This window comes from Zootermopsis nevadensis, unplaced genomic scaffold (genome assembly GCF_977971745.1).
Source record: "Zootermopsis nevadensis isolate Lab colony 2312 unplaced genomic scaffold, Znev_1.0 Znev_ptg000003l, whole genome shotgun sequence".
In the NCBI taxonomy this organism is placed as follows: Eukaryota; Metazoa; Arthropoda; class Insecta; order Blattodea; family Termopsidae; genus Zootermopsis; species Zootermopsis nevadensis.
This window is the reverse complement of record NW_028259135.1, coordinates 4,187,026-4,209,292: the sequence shown is the minus strand read 5'-3', so window position 1 is coordinate 4,209,292 and position 22,267 is coordinate 4,187,026. Positions and strand designations below refer to the sequence as shown.

Here is a 22,267-nt window from a genome sequence, read left to right as displayed (position 1 = left end):
CAGTACCCGGTGCACACCTCTTGTCCCATCCATGCGCGCTACATGTCCCGCCCATCTCATTCTTCTCGACTTAATCACCCTCACAATACTGGGGGAGCAGTACAGATTTTTAAGCTCGTCATTGTGCAGTTTTCTCCACGCCCCATCGTCTTCCCTCTTAGGCCCAAATATCCTCCTCAACACCCGATTCTTGCTACTACACACCATATGGAAATAATACAAGCTCTTAAACAGTACGTAACAAAGCTGTTTTGTATGTTGAGTGTTTGTTGGTTCCAAACCTGACTAAAGGATCGTCGCTTTTTGATTTTCCACAAATTATTCCATGAGTTCCAAAGACTTTTATCAGGAAGTCGACTTGCTCATACACATTCCAAGCACGTGTAATCCATTTCAGTCTTTCCTTTCCTGAACGAAATGTTTGTCTGTCACGATGAGGCAAGAAGGCAGGTGTAAAATGCATCTTAACTGTATAATCTCTTCTCTTTTTGAGTAGACTGCTCTGTAATCAGCATTACAGCGAACAGTGGTACAAAGCTCTTGTCCACGGTACAGATACAAAACTGGCGTTACCAATTTTGTCACACACCCTTAGCTTCACCGCTGTGGCACAGACAAACTAATGGACATATTGTTTATAGTCTTTTAGGAGTAATTAGACTGAACGATGCGAGGTAAAGCTGGAAACAATGTGGAAACCTGTAGCGTTTAACAAGCGTGTCTCTGGAAACCTATAAAGGGAATTTATTAGTAAGTCATTTTAAAACTTTTATTCCAACGAGTAACTATAAATTATCTTCTTATAACAAAAATATAACTAAGTTATGGCACAATATGGGAAATCATAAACGTAAAGTTTATATTTCCTGTTGGTGTCAGAGCAGGGAAGCATCCGTGCACGTGGCGGTGGTAGAATTAATCGTAGGCCCAGTCGTCTCTTTCATGCTCTCTTGATCTATCCATCTTTCTGTTAGTCTTCCAATACGCCACTTTCCTCGTGAACTGTAATATAATTTCTTCAGGATACCAAATTCTTCCATGATATCACGTGTGTCCATTTATTTCTGTAGTATGTATTTGTCTGTAATATTAATAATACGTAATTTCTTTCTATTATTTCAACTTTTGTCTTTATATAAATTTTTTGTAAGTCCTGCAATCTCAAAAAGTTTATCAACTATTCTGTTACTTTAATTCCTCTTTCGAATTGATGTTTCTTGCAGTAAATATGAAGAAGGAGATTTGGCTATATAAGAATTTCGTAATGCTTCTGAAATAGTTACTTTAGAGTGCATTTAAAATTAAAATCTGTCACCTTATTTTCTTGGCAGGTATTATCAGTGCTTATTCGTATAATGATGCTGCAAAATAAGTGGACATAACATGTATACACAAATGGCAGATAAAATCAGTATTTTCCTCAAGACGAAGTTAAAGATAAGAGAACTGGTTTTAAAATGGTAGCGAAGCGGTAAATATACTAACCATCGTTTTTGTCGCCAAGCCATTTCAATTAGTCGGGTTTTTGTCAGATATTGTATCCGATATACATCGGACACAGAACAGTGAATTTTGAATAGGAAGTTGGGGCAACGTACATTATGATTGCTTACAGCCTTGTACTTGTTTTAAAACGTCATTTGGATATTCATTTGTAGACTAATTGTGAAATAATCACGTTCCATTAATGTGTGTATAATTACTTTCAATTTAATAATCCATTTTTAAATCTGTTTCATCACAATCTAATAGAACTCTAGGCAAAATTAAGCCGCAATTTTAGCAATGTGATTGAACGACGAAATAAATTAATAATATCCTAGCTGTAAGAATATCTATCAGACTCAAACTTTGATTTCTTTAACGAATAAAAAATTAGATATTCTTGATTCAGAGCACATAATGCTAAAATTAACATTATTTACATTTTTTTATAATCTCGTAGTTTCGCCTATTATCGTCCCCATCCGCAACTTCAATTTGTTTCCAATTTTCTTTATTCTTTGTTTAATATGTGTAATAAGGAAATGTAATTCTTATTTGATTTCATTCCACAGGAAATCGCTATTTCCATATTCTAAGCCACATGAATCCAATCTAAACCGTCAAAAATGTTTATTAAAAATCCAATTTAATGTTAATATTACATTTGAATTTATATCGATTATACACCTGAAGATGGTTCATTGAAAACCGAAACATGTCGTGAAAAAGATGATGCTCTAATTGCAAATCGAATATTTCGATAGATAGAGCATCATTTTAATATATTTTAAATATTAAATATTAATTGTAGTTATAATATTTTAATATTTTAATATTTAATAAAATATTTTATTGTGATTAGACGGTTAAAATTAAACAATTAAACAACAAACAGTCATCCCATTTGCGTGCACCCAGGTCATCTACATGATGTAATTTTAATATGTAAACATTTATTGAATCTGTTAAGGATTAGAGGAAGAGAGTGGGGAGATTTGAAAATTAGAAGTCCACGCGTGGTGGAAAACGTAAAAAAAGCCAGTATAATAAGCAGAGGCCGTGGTTAAAGATTCCATCGTTCTTGTAGGGGTAGGAAATTGTCCGGTGGCGTGTACACAAAATGAATGACTTCCGATCTGTTCGACAGGATGCAACCTGAAGTATCACCCGACCACACCCTCTTTATTTAACCACTCTTGAAATCGTAATTCTGAAACAGACGCTTCAGATTAACGCCTCCCTTTTGCGCTGGACCCACAAGTTTCTAATAGATAACCCAGCGACTCTAGAAAACGGAAGTGTTTTAGTAAACTAGGAACAGCTGCAGAGACGGAGCAGTCTTTGATCTGACATGCTTCATGTATTATCTTCCGGTGTGACGACGTGCGTGTTTTCAAATCGAGGTGATACTCGAAGTTCGTCGTCCGAGAGGTTCAACAAGACGTGGTCGGCCTCAAACTGCTGAATGATTGTGTCAATCAGATTCTGTTTTATTGCACTTTGGTTTTCAAATATGGAGATTTACTATTTTATTCTCCCCTTATTTCGTACGTTCATTACATCCTTTTTCGACTCTTTCTTCTGCTCCGTTCGCCTTTCTCTTGTTTTTCTTTTGTACTTATTTATTACTGTTTAGCTCTCTTTCCTACTGTGTTTTATTGCATTTTTTATCAATTCTTCCTATTTGTTGCCAATCCTTCTTTTCTGTTTTCTTTATCTGTTTCCTTCTTTTTAGTTCATTCCACTCCTCTATTTCAGCTGTCATTATGCCCTCTGCCCTGTTCCAGGTCAAAATCAACTACGAGGTGCGATCGGAAAGTTTAAAGACTGCGCCTATGAAAACCCGTACACTTATCTCAGGTATTAAATTCATCCATCACCCTCGAAGTAGTTCCCCCGGGAGTGAACACAACGATCCCAGCGCCGCTGCCAAGCCTGGAAGCATCCCTGGAAATCTTTCTTTGTCAGCCTGTCAAGCACCATCTGCGATTCTGCCTAAATCTCTTCTATCGTCTCAAATCTCCTTCCCTTTAGCTGAATGTTCATCTTTGGGAAGAGGAAGAAGTCACACGGAGCTAAATCCGGCGAATAAGGAGGGTGCGGGATGACGGCCATGGTGTTTGAGGCCAAAAACTGCCGAACTTTGAGGGCGGTGTGCGCTGGCGCGTTGTCGTGATGCGTCGCATGTGGAGTTCTTCCTTTAGAATCAGCTGACAGGTCCCATAGCCTATTCCAACAATGTCGCACAAGTCGTTGATGGTACGATGTCGATCTTCGTGAATGGCCTGCCGAATCTTCGTAACATTTTCGGGCGTTGTGCTCGAAGATGGTCGTCCAGAACGCTCGTCATCATCGACAGAGGTTCAGCCATTTTTAAAACGTGAATGCCACACAAAAGTTTGTGCACGACCCATTGCGGACTCCCCAAATGCTTGCTTTAGCATTTCATAGGTTTCCGTAGCGGTTTTGGAGAGTCTTTGGCAAGAGATTCAGGCAGAATCGCAGATGGTGCTTGACAGGCTGACAAAGAAAGATTTCCAGGGATGCTTCCAGGCTTGGCAGCGGCGCTGGGATCGTTGTGTTCACTCCCAGGGGAACTACTTCGAGGGTGATGGATGAATTTAATACCTGAGATAAGTGTACGGGTTTTTATACGCGCAGTCTTGAAACTTTCCGATCGCACCTCGTACTTTGCTTTCGTAAAACTCATACGTTGTTTTCTCGTGTTTTATTTTCACTGTCTTCCTGTCTGCAATTCTTCCTGTTAAATTAATTGTAAGCGCTTAACCTTCTACAAACTGCTCTTGTCTCTGTTCCGTTTCGTCAGGTCTGCAACCACAATTATCTAATTACAGTTCTGCATTGTGTTCGTTAACGTAACTTCCTTCATGCTTCCATTTCTCCGTCTTCTATATTTTAAGCTTTTGTGTCTGTCTTTAGTAAAAGACGGTATCTAAACACTGAAGATGGCTGTCTTCTGTGCTGTTTCGCCGTGTAGTCTGGTAGAAGTTTATCGACGTTTTAATGGTGCTTGCTGCTTCAGTTGTCAGGGCAATGAATCATCAGTAAACTTCTACCAGACTACACGGCGCAACAATTCAGAAGACAGGCATCTTAATACCCGTCTCCTTGAGAACCTGAAATCTCACTATCTAAACACTGCACTGAGAAAAATCTTAATCTGTGTAGAGGTAAATAGGTCACTTTGTCATATTTGTCCATGAATGCATCCGAAAGGTTTATATGTCTGTTACTGTCGGGCTATGTTCCCAGAGCTTTATATCCTGTCAAGATTTCCATAAGCCACTTTACAATTCAGGTACTTTTTGGGGGGGTCAGAGGTTCCATCCCGCTCTGAAGCGACAGTTTCATGTTTACTAAAGAAAACTTCCACAGTGCAACAAAGTTCTAGAACAATTCACTTCGAGAGTACACAGAAACCACGGTATAAAAAATGTTCCTTGCACTGACAGTTGGCAAGTCTGCTACCGGGTAGATAAAACATTCAGAATTCTGTTTACATAATTTCTAATATAAATAATATTTTACTTAACTTTCTAATCTCGAAATTAATTCAACAAAACTGAAAATGAAGATGATTCGATCAAATTTAATGTAGAGCTGCTATACCGAATGCTAACGAAATCGGTCGAAGATTCTGGGCTCTGTTAAATTACTAGCGGACTGACGGACGTGTCGGAAATAATAGACCGTTATTAATTTGCTTTTAAATCCGTGTGAAGCGTAAATACTATTTTACACTGAGATTAAAATATTTTTTCGAATGTATTTAAATATATAGCTTAAATCACAAGACAGACCAGATAAGAATATAGCCACATGTGGGGATTTCTTCTTACGATTTTTAATGTTCGAAGTATACTAATCATGAAGTTTTAAAGTTGACTTCACGAATAACACTGTTTACAGTTCCATATGCCCTTTTTAAATGTATTATTACCTGCTACAGTGACTGATGGTCTGTAACACGAGGCATGACGGAATATTTTACGGTGAAAACACAACAAAATGGTGAAGTTCTCTCCGTCTCTGTCTGCATTCACTTTCAGTGAGCTAATATTTATAAATTCCCTGACTACAACAGACTTCAGAAACCAGTGAAAGTAAGGGGCTGTGGCGCGCATAGCTAAGACATTATTCAAAAATTTGGAGAATGTGGTAGCTCCACTTGTGAGGCGTGACATCAGACACCTCACACGTCTTGGGGGCGGTTACATTGATTACACTGTGGTTGAAACTGTGGCAAAATTTTCCGTCGCGATAAACATTTTGTGATAGCGACACAAATATAACTAACGTACCCACAAGGGTGTGAAGCCTTGTTCTCCACTCCACGGACCAGTTCGATAATTCACTCTTTGACTTCACAACTTCGTCTCGTTTTGAGATTTCGTTTTATATTTCAGTTTGCTTTGCTGCCTAATTTTCTCTCTTTGTCATTTCAATGTTTATTTCGTTCTATCGTTCAGTGTTGACTGACTGTATTTTAAAACTTCGCGTTTCCTTCTTCCTTATTAATCCATTTAATCTATTTCTTTGCCTCTCTCTATCATAATCTCATTCTGTTATGCATACTCTTCTCTTGATACTGCTTCGTGTTTGTTGATTGCTTATCTCGGAATTCGCTTAGGAATATTTCCATCTTTTTGTATAATATTGTTACATCATTAATACTTCTGAAATGTATCTCGTATTTTTCACTATGCAAATTAAGATTTTATACTTTCCATTCTTGGATATCTGTTCTTCAAATATTTTTACGGAGATAAAGTCGTGTACAATCAGATGGGTGAGAAATGTAGCACGCATTGGGGAGATGATGAACTCGCAGAAAGTCCTAATTGACAATGCTAAAGGAAGAGGCCGCGTAGAAGAACTGTGCGTAGATGTATAATATTAAAAGGGATATTAAATTAGGGCGTAAGGATATTAACTTCATTCAAGTGGCCCAGAAGAGAATTCGACCGAAGGTTTCTTGAACACACAAAAGAAACTTTGGATGTAATAAAATTAATTTTTTTGAGGACTCTGATCTATTGAGCGAGATTTCAGGTTCTAACGGCGTCGAATATGAAGATGGTTGTCTTCTGGGATGTAGCGCCGTGTAGTCTGGTAGAAGTTTACCGACGTTTCAGAGGTCCTTTCTGCCTCCATCAATACGTCTGTCGTCCTTTACATGGTCAAACAACCCATAAGACAGCCATGTTCTCTGTTCCATTGAGTTTGTTACACTGGTGAGATTATTATTATTATTATGTCCATATGTACATAGTATTTTTTCGAAAAGCCATAAAATCAAACCACTAAAATATTGTGACATCAAAGTAATGGAAAAAAAAATATCAGATACAATTTACATTAAAGCGTACTGTAATACTCGTGTGTTCTGCTAGAATATTTATGAATCTCTGGTGTATTCGTGATACAATAAAAATATACTTGGTACATTAGCGTATGTTTGAATTCTCGCCTAAATATGTAGCCAAAATATAATTACAGTATAATCTGTGGTGGCCATATTCTATCCAAGTATATTTCTTCTCTGATGTGCCACGAACGTCTTTCGGGCCAAAGTCGCGTCGCGCAGTAATTTCACCTGAGCTGCTTAACACAACGATCAGTGCTGATGACAGCTTCAAAGTTTCAAAAGACCGACCGCTTAAAATCGAATAAATTAATTCAGTTAGCTTCCGATCAAAGCCATTCATTCGTCATTTCTTCTCATATCTTAGTATTCCTTACTGTCTTTTAAAGAAATTCAACGCTACGCCGCATCGCTGCTTGTGATAAATTGACGTCATTTCAATGCACTCAAGAGTCTGGAGTAGGTTTATGTTGGATGATTTGAGCCCTAAGGATCACCATACGATTCTGTCAGGAAGATAAACTACTCTAGGTGACCTGTGTAACCCACAACATAATTCAAAAATTGAAGGCGCTTTAATACTATTTTTATCTCCTCCCAAAGATCAACTTAACAACACATTTACATCCTCAGATGTGTGTTGTTATGCAGGACTGCAACAAAGTCCCTTGTTGAGCTTTACGAAGTCCCTGTCATCAAGTGTAATGTAATTTCCACCTCGGAGCAGAACAGTCGAGCTAAAGGGTAATCCCCGGGGAAGGTTACATCACGTGACTAGCATGCAAACGAAGTCCATAATGCCACTGTGGTTCTACTGGTAAACCAAAAATTGCGTCCAGACTTTTGAATGGTTCCTAACGGTTTAACACATTTTGAAACCACAAATAAAGTATAAGAAGAATCATATATCTATGTTTGTCTGTGATGCTGCAATTGGTTTTGAAAAAGCTAAAGGAAAATAATGTATGTTAATGTTTTGTTAAAAGAATTTGTGACGAAAAATAGTACGAGGGGTGGCTAATATGTTCCGTTGTAAATATTTTAATTTATTTTCTTGGTAACGGGACTTACAACCGATATTATATTGATATTATGAGCACATTAAATTCAGAAAATGTTTGCTACCTTGTAGTTCAAAGTCTTTTTTATCGGTGTCCTACTTAGAAGTAATGATACTGACATGTACAATGTTTTTTACGTGTTATAAACAGAGAGGTTAAGAGAATATTTGGAGTGAGATCAAATAAGTAACGAGAGGACGGAAAGAATTACCATATGAAAATTTTAATTATTCCTATCATCAACTGCTATTTTACGATGACTAAACTAAGTATAAATTTAGAAACGTCGATTTCCTCTTATTGTATTTGGTGGCCCTTATAATATTTACTGATCGATACATATTGTGAAGTTGTTCATTCTGTAATTTTCTTACTGTCGAATTGTCACTCTCAATTTTAGATCTCAGTAGGCTTATTCCCCTCTGTATTTTATTTTCTGACATCGTCAGTTATGTCCTTTTAGAATTAAGTTTCAAACATACACACACACATTAATAAAAAAGTTTTGTGTTTAATAGTCCTAATAACATCTGTTGAAGATTAACACGTTTTAAAGCTATGTTATCCATTCTAAAATCAGAAAATGTATGCGTAGTAGGAGCGGTAGTCTTAGTCCATTCTTTCCTGCACACAAATGTATTGATATATAAGGATAAAGTATTTGCATGTGGGGAGGGGGGATAAGAGAAACTACCTGACCAATCAACGTACAAAGCCCTGAAGACTGGTTCACGCGCCATGAATTGTAATGAGCTCCATCAGAACAGTCTACATTATTGAATCAGAAATTGAGTTATTATTGATGTAATACAAAATTCAAATTTATCAACTTAATCTCTTTCCGACATCGGCAAGAGTTGCCTGCGGCTTTATTTCACGTGAAAACTTACAAGGCGAGGAAACTCTAACTTATTCCTTTGTACAAATTCTTTCTTGGTAGTTTTTTTTTTGTCAACAAATTAATCCATTCTCTGGACCACGAAAGCCCATCGACATATTTACAAAAGTATGATTTGAGGTTTTCACAGCGGTGAGTATGAAGATTTCCGTCTTCTGGGTTGTTGCGCCGTGTAGTATGGTAGATGTTTACCGACGTTTCAGAGGTCATACTGCCTCCGTCATCAGGGCGAAGAGTATGAAGACTTCTGTCTTCTGGGTTATTGCACTGTGTAGTCTGGTAGTGTTAACCAAAGTTTCAGAGGTCATACTGCCTCCGTCATCAGGGCGAAGAGTATGAAGACTTCTGTCTTCTGGGTTGTTGCACTGTGTAGTCTGGTCGATGTTAACCAACGTTTCAGAGGTCATACTGCCTCCTTCATCAGGGCGATGAGTATGAAGATTTCTGTCTTCTGGGTTGTTGCGCTGTGTAGTCTGGTTGATGTTTACCAACGTTTCAGAGGTCATACTGCCTCCGTCATCAGGGCGATGAGTATGAAGATTTCTGTCTTCTGGGTTATTGCACTGTGTAGTCTGGTAGTGTTAACCAAAGTTTCAGAGGTCATACTGCCTCCATCATCAGGGCGATGAGTATGAAGATTTCTGTCTTCTGGGTTGTTGCGGTGTGTAGTCTGGTTGATGTTTACCAACGTTTCAGAGGTCATACTGCCTCCGTCATCAGGGCGATGAGTATGAAGATTTCTGTCTTCTGGGTTATTGCACTGTGTAGTCTGGTCGATGTTAACCAACGTTTCAGAGGTCATACTGCCTCCTTCATCAGGGCGATGAGTATGAAGATTTCTGTCTTCTGGGTTGTTGCGCTGTGTAGTCTGGTCGATGTTTACCAACGTTTTAGAGGTCATACTGCCTCCATCATCAGGGCGATGAGTATGAAGATTTCTGTCTTCTGGGTTATTGCACTGTGTAGTCTGGTAGTGTTAACCAAAGTTTCAGAGGTCATACTGCCTCCATCATCAGGGCGATGAGTATGAAGATTTCTGTCTTCTGGGTTGTTGCGGTGTGTAGTCTGGTTGATGTTTACCAACGTTTCAGAGGTCATACTGCCTCCGTCATCAGGGCGATGAGTATGAAGATTTCTGTCTTCTGGGTTATTGCACTGTGTAGTCTGGTAGTGTTAACCAAAGTTTCAGAGGTCATACTGCCTCCATCATCAGGGCGATGAGTATGAAGATTTCTGTCTTCTGGGTTGTTGCGGTGTGTAGTCTGGTTGATGTTTACCAACGTTTCAGAGGTCATACTGCCTCCGTCATCAGGGCGATGAGTATGAAGATTTCTGTCTTCTGGGTTATTGCACTGTGTAGTCTGGTAGTGTTAACCAAAGTTTCAGAGGTCATACTGCCTCCATCATCAGGGCGATGAGTATGAAGATTTCTGTCTTCTGGGTTGTTGCGGTGTGTAGTCTGGTTGATGTTTACCAACGTTTCAGAGGTCATACTGCCTCCATCATCAGGGCGATGAGTATGAAGATTTCTGTCTTCTGGGTTATTGCACTGTGTAGTCTGGTAGTGTTAACCAAAGTTTCAGAGGTCATACTGCCTCCATCATCAGGGCGATGAGTATGAAGATTTCTGTCTTCTGGGTTGTTGCGGTGTGTAGTCTGGTTGATGTTTACCAACGTTTCAGAGGTCATACTGCCTCCGTCATCAGGGCGATGAGTATGAAGATTTCTGTCTTCTGGGTTATTGCACTGTGTAGTCTGGTCGATGTTAACCAACGTTTCAGAGGTCATACTGCCTCCTTCATCAGGGCGATGAGTATGAAGATTTCTGTCTTCTGGGTTGTTGCGCTGTGTAGTCTGGTCGATGTTTACCAACGTTTTAGAGGTCATACTGCCTCCGTCATCAGGGCGATGAGTATGAAGATTTCTGTCTTCTGGGTTATTGCACTGTGTAGTCTGGTCGATGTTAACCAACGTTTCAGAGGTCATACTGCCTCCTTCATCAGGGCGATGAGTATGAAGATTTCTGTCTTCTGGGTTGTTGCGCTGTGTAGTCTGGTTGATGTTTACCAACGTTTCAGAGGTCATACTGCCTCCGTCATCAGGGCGATGAGTATGAAGACTTCTGTCTTCTGGGTTGTTGCGCTGTGTAGTCTGGTCGATGTTTACCAACGTTTGAGAGGTCATACTGCCTCCATCATCAGGGCGATGAGTATGAAGATTTCTGTCTTCTGGGTTGTTGCGCTGTGTAGTCTGGTCGATGTTTACCAACGTTTCAGAGGTCATACTGCCTCCATCATCAGGGCGATGAGTATGAAGATTTCTGTCTTCTGGGTTATTGCACTGTGTAGTCTGGTAGATGTTAACCAAAGTTTCAGAGGTCATACTGCCTCCATCATCAGGGCGATGAGTATGAAGATTTCTGTCTTCTGGGTTGTTGCGCTGTGTAGTCTGGTCGATGTTTACCAACGTTTCAGAGGTCATACTGCCTCCATCATCAGGGCGATGAGTATGAAGATTTCTGTCTTCTGGGTTATTGCACTGTGTAGTCTGGTAGATGTTAACCAAAGTTTCAGAGGTCATACTGCCTCCGTCATCAGGGCGATGAGTATGAAGATTTCTGTCTTCTGGGTTGTTGCGCTGTGTAGTCTGGTCGATGTTTACCAACGTTTCAGAGGTCATACTGCCTCCATCATCAGGGCGATGAGTATGAAGATTTCTGTCTTCTGGGTTGTTGCGCTGTGTAGTCTGGTCGATGTTTATCAACGTTTCAGAGGTCATACTGCCTCCATCATCAGGGTGATGAGTATGAAGATTTCTGTCTTCTGGGTTGTTGCGCTGTGTAGTCTGGTCGATGTTTACCAACGTTTCAGAGGTCATACTGCCTCCATCATCAGGGCGATGAGTATGAAGATTTCTGTCTTCTGGGTTATTGCACTGTGTAGTCTGGTAGATGTTAACCAAAGTTTCAGAGGTCATACTGCCTCCGTCATCAGGGCAATGAGTATGAAGATTTCTGTCTTCTGGGTTGTTGCGCTGTGTAGTCTGGTCGATGTTAACCAACGTTTCAGAGGTCATACTGCCTCCATCATCAGGGCGATGAGTATGAAGATTTCTGTCTTCTGGGTTATTGCACTGTGTAGTCTGGTAGATGTTAACCAAAGTTTCAGAGGTCATACTGCCTCCGTCATCAGGGCGATGAGTATGAAGATTTCTGTCTTCTGGGTTGTTTCGCTGTGTAGTCTGGTCGATGTTTACCAACGTTTCAGAGGTCATACTGCCTCCATCATCAGGGCGATGAGTATGAAGATTTCTGTCTTCTGGGTTGTTGCGGTGTGTAGTCTGGTCGATGTTAATCAACGTTTCAGAGGTCATAACTGCCTCCGTCATCAGAGTATGAAGATTTCTGTCTTCTGGGTTGTTGCGCCGTGTAGTCTGGTCGATGTTAACCAACGTTTCAGAGGTCATACTGCCTCCGTCATCAGGGCGATGAGTATGAAGACTTCTGTTTTCTGGGTTGTTGCGCTGTGTAGTCTGGTCGATGTTTACCAACGTTTCAGAGGTCATACTGCCTCCATCATCAGGGCGATGAGTATGAAGATTTCTGTCTTCTGGGTTGTTGCGGTGTGTAGTCTGGTCGATGTTAATCAACGTTTCAGAGGTCATAACTGCCTCCGTCATCAGAGTATGAAGATTTCTGTCTTCTGGGTTGTTGCGCCGTGTAGACTGGTCGATGTTAACCAACGTTTCAGAGGTCATACTGCCTCCGTCATCAGGGCGATGAGTATGAAGACTTCTGTCTTCTGGGTTGTTGCGCTGTGTAGTCTGGTAGATGTTAACCAACGTTTCAGAGGTCATACTGGCTCCGTCATCAGGGCGATGAGTATGAAGATTTCTGTCTTCTGGGTTGTTGCGGTGTGTAGTCTGGTCGATGTTTACCAACGTTTCAGAGGTCATACTGCCTCCATCATCAGGGCGATGAGTATGAAGATTTCTGTCTTCTGGGTTGTTGCGGTGTGTAGTCTGGTCGATGTTAATCAACGTTTCAGAGGTCATAACTGCCTCCGTCATCAGAGTATGAAGATTTCTGTCTTCTGGGTTGTTGCGCCGTGTAGACTGGTCGATGTTAACCAACGTTTCAGAGGTCATACTGCCTCCGTCATCAGGGCGATGAGTATGAAGACTTCTGTCTTCTGGGTTGTTGCGCTGTGTAGTCTGGTAGATGTTAACCAACGTTTCAGAGGTCATACTGGCTCCGTCATCAGGGCGATGAGTATGAAGATTTCTGTCTTCTGGGTTGTTGCGCCGTGTAGTCTGGTTGATGTTTACCAACGTTTCAGAGGTCAGACCGCCTCCGTCATCAGGGTGATGAGTATGAAGATTTCTGTCTTCTGGGTTGTTGCGCTGTGTAGTCTGGTAGATGTTAACCAACGTTTCAGAGGTCATACTGCCTCCGTCATCAGGGCGATTAGATGTTGATTGTTGTTCTGTCTGAATATGCAGCACGTAGACATATGGGAGAAATAAAAACTGTGAAGAGATTTGAATTGGAAAATATCACGACAAGATAATATTAAAATGTATATTAATTCCATTTCACAATGCATACATACTTATATCCAAACCTTTGTCTCCTAACCGTTCACCTTTTCTAAATCTTATTCAAAAAGTTCTTCTAAACCTTTTACCCAGCTACAAGTCCACACAGCTTCATCCACAAGACCACAATGGACAGTTTCGCTACGTTTCATCTTCAAATCTCAAAATATGAAGCTTATCATAACGTAATCTTTTCCATCCTCTCTGTTTGGTCTCACCCGATGTTCCACGTATCTCTTGCTCCGAATGTATTGTGCCCTCCACTGGGACGCGTTTATACAACGAAAATTCTCTAAGCCGTTCGTTCGTTCCCCAAAGCCGACGTGAAACTAGCATTGTGCAAATATTGACGCATGAGAGACACCGTGGTGTCGGGAGGACCGTATCAGCGAAACGTTCCAAATTGTTTATAGGAGAAGCGAGTATAACAAATATTTGACGTTCTTGGATGCATTACCAAGGAACAGCTATTCTGTCAGCCAATGGGAATGCGCCTTAACTGAGCCTGCTATAAACCTATATAGTTTACTGCTTTATGAATTGAGAAGCTCTTTATTGACAATGTAGCAATTTGAAACGGACCGTGTTTTTGTACAGAGTGTTCGATTAATCTGCGGTGAGCGCTGTAGACCCTATGGACGTCTGGGTTCTGGTGGAGCCTTCACCGATAACCAGTTTCATGCTGTGTTTGTCGGGGGATATAAGTACAGAATAGTATAGCTGATAATGTTTAATTTAACTAATAAAATAGTTCACTTTCTTGAGAAGCCGCCAACGTTTGGTGAAGTTTAGGTTTTGCAGAAAGGACACTACGTCTTTTACCGAAACAAACGGAAAATAATCTTAATAAATTTTTAGTCGTCTTAGATTTTCATAATTAGTCTTTTTCTGTCTGTGTTACGTGAGTTTTGAGATTTTCACTGCGGTGAGTCTAAAGATGGTTGCCTTCAGGTTGTTGCACTGTGTGGTTTACCGACGTTTCTGAGGTACTTGTTGCCTCCGTGAGAATCCTGTTTATCATTATGGTCCTGATTATGGTGGCACGAAGTATGTCTGAAACGTCGGTAAACATTTGCCAAACTACACGGCTCAACAACCCAAAAGACGGTCAGTCATCTTTATTTGCATAATCTGTGCTCTGAAAATCAGTCAGGACAACCAGTAACATTTGAGATGGATACCGGATGCAATTTCAGGGTGCATCCGGTGTACGAACCCAGCTGCGGACTTCCGAAGGTGTATGTGGGTGCTGATTGGTTCAGCTGTGCCTGTTCCTTCACTGATAAGCCTTAATAGCCCTCGGCAACCTTCGCGTGCTTCAAAGTTGCTGCTGTACTCATGCATTATGTAGCAAGGGATCTTGCTTGCTGTAGGTCAGACGCCAGTCTTTCGTTACGATACTGATTCACGACGCCGTGTGACGAACACTAAAATGTATTTCAGTATGTCACGAAATGCAGAACTGCGTTGTATCGTAAATGTGAAAAAGCTTAAAATGTGTTCAGACAATAGTCAAAATACGTTATTATTTTATAAGAATGTCGTTTAATTTCTTTAAAAGACATTTTTAAACAGAATATTTGAACCGAATAAGGATCAGGTAGATAAGCAATTTAAGATATTACATGACTAGGAACTTGACATTTAGCCTGTAGTCGTCTTGTGTTTGATTTTTGAAATGTAGGAGAGTACGACGGATTGGGTGATGGATAGGATTTGAAAGAAAAGGGAAAACGTAATATTGGAAGATAAGGAAGGCGATGGCAGTTACATTAAGATGGGTATTTGGTGGGAGAGAAATTTCTTCGATAGCTCAGTAACTATAAGCTTCTCAAGACGGAATCACACCGAATGTCGCAGCAGAGTGGTTAGCACTCCTGCTTCGTTCCAGGAGGCTTTGGCTTGAGGGCTGGTTGACAGAGTGTTTTGTGTTTTTCCTCATTGCCTCCAAAAATATGCTTGAATGGTACCCTAAATTAGGCCCCCATTAGTAACTTTCATATCGAGGGCATTAGCCAGAAGGTTGTCCTTCTGGAATTATGCCCTCGATATTGTTTTTAATTAATTTTTAATTAATCATACTATCATTTGACGCTGTATAGTTTGTTACTGACGTCTTTGTTAAGTAAAAAAGTAGAATAATATGCCAAATTTTTATGTTTCAAATGTTTTTCTCAAAATTGCGTAACGAATATGAAATATCGAGGCACCAACAGTTTTAACAAAGAAACAGTAGCTTAGGCTGATGGATGGTAAAACGGAGCTCTATAGTATCCTAATGCTGTGTATGATTTGAGGTTTTCACATCTACCAGACTACACAGCGCAACAAGACAGAAATCTTTATCCTACTGCTGTTACCACACATTATGCACTTTCGTTAAAAGTACAGAAACAATGTCGCGGCTCATTGGCGCAGAAACACGACGCACTGCGACCAAGAATGTGATGGCCTTACTGCAGACAGGCACGTACGACATCTTGTCACAGTCACAAAATGGAAACTCGTCGTTTCTTTGTCTCAGAACTTTAATTAACCGACGTTTTAATCAACCCTTCTTGTCTGGTTAAGTGCATTTCCTTTGAAGAGTTTTGATGTATAATCTCTTGGTTTAGGAAAGAACATATCCGACGTAAACTACCAAGAAAGTTATTTAAACTTACAAGAGATTAGGTAACTGGTGTGCGGAGTAAATGATACAAAGGCGATGTTTGTGGTTTGTTTTTAATTCTCAGTTTTAGTAAAATGAAGATACTAAAATATTAACTGTCGCTGCTGTGACAACTCAAAGCTTCAATATCGCTAATACCAAAGCCTGACTTTGTAAACGATTCTGTGTCAGTGCAACTATTTCAAATCATCAAAGCCAATTTCTCCTATGTTATTATTAATTATATTTTTTCATCGCTTCTGCCTTCCAAGTAGACGTATCTCTATAAGTTTACGATCCGAAATTTAATATACTACTCGAGACTCCGCCTTACCTACATACGACACTTGGATTCACCACTGCGTTAAATGGATCTTAACAGAATAGCGTAGGATTGGATTGGATTGGATTGAAATCACACAGGATTAGATCCAATATTGAGCTTTCGTGGACCTGGAAATGAATTTTCGGAGTCTTAAGAGCAGAGAATAACTTTTTCGATTCTTTCACTGTTGCATTTTCAATATAGACTGTGGACTGTGTAGTTCTTATAGATTCAGAATGTAGGAAATATAAAACTTTTCAAAGAATGTTCTTTCCAAGTGGGATTTGAGGTTTTCGCGGCGGTGAGTACGAAAATGGCTGTCTTCTGGGTTGTAGCGACTTGTACTATGTTAGAAGTTCGTCAACGTTTCAGAGATCCCTGCTGCCTCCATCATCAGGGCGACGAGACTGACGATGCTACAACCCAGAAGATAGGCATCTTCTAATGTTCTTTCCCGCTGCGTCTTTAACAGTTTGTAACTAACTTAGCATTTTGTCTGTCTGTTTCAGTTTCCGAGAAGGAGATTCGGCAATGGTAAGTAGATCCAACAGCATTAGATGCTGGTACATAGTCATTGAACAAGTATATTTTACTTTTACTACATAAAGTCGCTGCCGAATGATTACCACTTCTTTTACGTGTTTTTGAAGTCCCGGGTTGAAATTTCTGCACCATATATTCTGACTTAAATTTTTGTGTTTCTCCCCAATCCCTTCTGACAAATACCGTGATAGTACCTTAAATTAGACAACAATCAATTTGTTCCATATTATAATTCATTATTTATTAGTTATATTGTTATTGACGTTACTGGAAACGTTGGTAAGTGAATAACAAATAAATATGGTGTTACATGTATTAACCGAAAATCTGTATTTTATATTAAGAACTCGCGGGGAAATGAAGACTGCCGAAGGCTATGTGAACCTATTCCACATTCAGGCTACTCGTAGTCAACGGTTATTACAGTCTAGGACATGCAGTGTATCTTATACTTGAGGATCGATTCAGGCATCCAACACGACATTCTGTCCGCGCTCCCTAGGACGCCCGCTGCCAGTAGGACGGGCAGGAATGGCCATGCTACACTCTTTCAAAAAAACACGTGTCCCCCCCTACAAAATGTTGTATGTACAATGAAATGAGTAAATTTCAATCGAAACATACAATTTAAAATAAGAACTCCAGTATTAAGCTCTTGAATAAAATATTATATAAAAATGTAAGAAGAGAAATGAAGTTAAAAAGTGAAATTTGAGGTTCTCACAGGGTTGATTACGAAGATGGCTATCTTCTGGGTTTGTAGCGCCGTTTAGTCTGATAGAAGTTCGCCGACGTTTCAGAGGTGTCTACTGCCTCCATAGTCTTGATGTTGGTGGTAGTAAGCACCTCAGAAACGTCGGTCAATTTCTACCATGCTTCACGCCAAAATATTCCAGAAGACAACCATATTAGAACTGAAAGAATTTGTGTAAATTGACGTAAATTGCATGAGGGATATTTATTATCGTCAATTATTTCATCAGTGGACAGCTTTCAACCTCACCCGTTCGTTAGTTGTGTTCCTGTGAAGTAACCCTCAACTTTAAACCAGATACATCTGTGCGTTCAGTGACAAAGTTTAACGCAACTGTCATTTGCATGACTCACTGGTAAGCGCTACAAGACTTTCTCGATACGAGTTCAGTATCAGCCCACTGACACAACAAACAAAATTTCCTTATATGAGCCTTAAAATAACAGTTGCATTTACCATTGTCATTTACCATTGTACAAAGCGGTCGCTAGCCCTGTTATACAGAGGGTCCCAAAAATGTATACACATTATAATACGTAATAACCTTGTGTGCATACATCTTTTTGGGGCTTCCTATATGTACACCCGGCGACCTGGCGCCGAGTCCCTGTCGTTAGAATTAGCCTCAAGGAAAGTTCATTGGCCAGAATCTTAGTGAGGTGTCACGTCAAATTAAATTTGTATGCTCGATCGATACATCGGACTCGGAGCAAATCACGGATGAGTTATGGCTCAGTTACAGTAATATATTGCCCGCCGTATTTCTGTGTACTAAATCCGGCAAAGCCTTGCCTTATGACAGCCAAAAGGCTTACGTGCTAAACATGTCACACTATAACTCAACAGAGTCATCGATAGGTATCGACTGTTCCAAAAATTTCTGAGTTACGGAATCCAGACTGTGTGGCCGTTACAGTATGAGGTCATTACTGAATCCGTTCTGCAACCGTTCAGTCAATTCGCATACCAGCATCCATTTGAACATAAAGTGCCCTTTCTTATACGCCGAGGTCCATTGAGGTTAGGATATCTGTCTCTTATTCGAAAACACTCGTCTTCAAATCTTCGCTCGGAGACCGGCTATCATGATTGAGAATCGTGATTTTACTCAAGGCCTTAGGAAAAATATGTCTTCGACAGTACCTAAAAATTAGGCAACAATTGCTTCCTTCCATATCCCTACCAATTCATTATTCATTAATCATCCTATCACTAAAGAAATACTTGTATCGTCGCTGAGTAGACCATAATTAAAGAAATGTCATGCACAGTGGAGGGTTAGACGTAAATAATTATGTTTCCTTAAAATAATTTGGTCATCGCTGATGAAATCAGTCTTTAACTTTTATTGGAATAATAAAATATGTTCGCTGGATAAGTTTCCAGTTTATAACTACGCGACGGAATATAATATAAAAGATGCGTGACGTCACATCCTTTATTTTCTCAAAGCCCTCATTTTGAGTATACAATAAAAATTATTTTTGGTTATGTTTGTTTGTGTGTGTATGAATAAATTAGTGAATAAGAGCGTATTAGTTGAAAACGGAACCAACAGTTTGCTACTAATTTGGGATGCTAGAAAAACATTTTGGAAAGGTAAAAATTTTAAAAAGTGATCTGGGTTTGTGTTCCGTTGAAGATGGTTTCCGTAACTCGAAAGCTAAAATTACAGCGTATCTTGAGAAAATTTTTATGTTGTTTCGAATTTCAAATGTTATCGAATCGTCATGGTCCATGCTCGCAATTGTGGTACAATTCTTATAATGGTTATCAGTATTTTCCTTGCATTAATCAAAACCGTACCACAGGGCCAAATGTTTGAGTGAGTTCCCTATATATATATTTCATTTTACTATAAATCAGTCTTAAACATAAATAATGACGCACAAAAATTAAAAAAAATTATACTGATCTTTATAGAGGAAGAAGTGACTAAATTTCCTTGTAGTAATAGCGCGGAAAATCTGCTAGTTTAATTACATTTTCGGGTTTTCTTTTTTTACAATACACAGACTTTTGTATCAGTTAAAAGTGGCGTATTAATGTTAGCATTTAAAAATATTAATATAAATCTGAACGTATTTAAAAGTTTAACAAATACTTTATTAAGATTCTGTGACGCAGTACACAAGGAATTTCATTATTTCTGCACGGTTTAGACTTTTATAATGTTGAAGATTTCTGTCTTCTCGCTTGTTGCGCTGTGTAGTCTGGTCGATGTTTACTAACGTTTCAGAGGTCATACTGCCTCCATCATCACGGATGACGGAGGCAGTATGACCTCTGAAACGTTGGTAAACATCGACCAGACTACACAGCGCAACAACCCAGAAGACAGAAATCTTCATACTCATCGCCCTGATGACGGAGGCAGTATGACCTCAGAAACGTTGGTAAACATCGGCCAGACTACACAGCGCAACAACCAAGAAGACAGAAATCTTCATACTCATCGCCCTGACGACGGAGGCAGTATGACCTCTGAAACGTTGGTTAACATCGACCAGACTACACAGCGCAACAACCCAGAAGACAGAAATCTTCATACTCATCGCCCTGATGACGGAGGCAGTATGACCTCTGAAACGTTGGTTAACATCGACCAGACTACACAGCGCAACAACCCAGAAGACAGGAATCTTCATACTCATCGCCCTGATGATGGAGGCAGTATGACCTCTGAAACGTTGGTAAACATCGACCAGACTACACAGCGCAACAACCCAGAAGACAGAAATCTTCATACTCATCGCCCTGATGACGGAGGCAGTATGACCTCTGAAACGTTGGTAAACATCTACCAGACTACACAGCGCAACAACCCAGAAGACAGAAATCTTCATACTCTGATGACGGAGGCAGTATGACCTCTGAAACGTTGGTTAACATCGACCAGACTACACAGCGCAACAACCCAGAAGACAGAAATCTTCATACTCTGATGACGGAGGCAGTATGACCTCTGAAACGTTGGTTAACATCGACCAGACTACACAGCGCAACAACCCAGAAGACAGAAATCTTCATACTCATCGCCCTGATGATGGAGGCAGTATGACCTCTGAAACGTTGGTTAACATCGACCAGACTACACAGCGCAATAACCCAGAAGACAGAAATCTTCATACTCTGATGATGGAGGCAGTATGACCTCTGAAACGTTGGTTAACATCGACCAGACTACACAGCGCAACAACCCAGAAGACAGGAATCTTCATACTCATCGCCCTGATGATGGAGGCAGTATGACCTCTGAAACGTTGGTTAACATCGACCAGACTACACAGCGCAACAACCCAGAAGACAGGAATCTTCATACTCATCGCCCTGATGATGGAGGCAGTATGACCTCTGAAACGTTGGTTAACATCGACCAGACTACACAGCGCAACAACCCAGAAGACAGAAATCTTCATACTCATCGCCCTGATGATGGAGGCAGTATGACCTCTGAAACGTTGGTTAACATCGACCAGACTACACAGCGCAACAACCCAGAAGACAGAAATCTTCATACTCATCGCCCTGATGACGGAGGCAGTATGACCTCTGAAACGTTGGTAAACATCGACCAGACTACACAGCGCAACAACCCAGAAGATAGAAATCTTCATACTCATCGCCCTGATGACGGAGGCAGTATGACCTCAGAAACGTTGGTAAACATCGACCAGACTACACAGCGCAACAACCCAGAAGACAGAAATCTTCATACTCACCGCTGTGAAAACCTCAAATCTTACATTTTATAATGTTCCTTTATCTGAACTCTTAAGAGTGAGACATAATGGGTTTTTATTCCGGTATTATGACTTGGAAAGCAAATACGTTATTATTTTTCGAAAACGTGCAGAAATAAATCTCCATAAAGCTGTCCCCTGAGAACCATGTTGGTATAAATCACTGTTACACCAAGAGGCAACAGACAGAATTACACTTTTAAGGCTCTACATTCACACAAATAACGTCTTCTCACAGACGCCTCTTGTAGAATGCGAGTGGCCAAAATCAATACTGGAACCTACCACCCCCAAATTCGGAGAGTTGGTAGCACTGCCGTGGGCATATTCCTAGAGAATTTTGGCCCTATTATAAAACATATGTCCGAATTATCTTCCACTTTCTCTCAGACATAATTCCGTTACCGGATTCTTTATTATTCTGGCTTCTTCTACATCTGCAGATCTCGTATTATTTTTGTACGTAAATCCGCTACAGAAACGTCTTGTTTTAAATTTAATTACACATTCTAAATTCCTTCTCTAAAGCTACAGGCGTTTTCATGATTAATGATTAGGTGAGATTTAAGGTTCTCACGGCGGTGAATATATAGATGACTGTCTTCTGGGGTTTTGCACAGTGTTGTCTGGTAGAAGTGTGACGACGTTTCAGAGGTGCTTCTTGTCCCCATTATCAGGACGATAATTATGAGTAAGGTATACACGTATTTGAGTAAAACGTACTTTAGTTAAGTTAATATCAAACTTTGGTACAAGTTACAACAGACATAATCTTTCTGCATTTATTTCACAAAACGATATTGTAACAAGTTTAAAAGTTACAGAA

At 40.0% G+C, this 22,267-nt stretch overlaps 1 protein-coding gene across 1 annotated transcript in view; it reads left to right on the top strand.

The window, feature by feature from the left end:
• LOC110838229 (frequenin-2) overlaps positions 1–22,267 on the top strand; it is a 107,643-nt gene that overhangs the window by 28,886 nt on the left and 56,490 nt on the right. Inside the window, exon 2 of the mRNA XM_087340127.1 lies at positions 16,911–16,935. Within this exon, the coding sequence (XP_087196253.1) occupies positions 16,911–16,935 (25 nt within the window). The remainder of the gene's footprint in view (positions 1–16,910; positions 16,936–22,267) is intronic.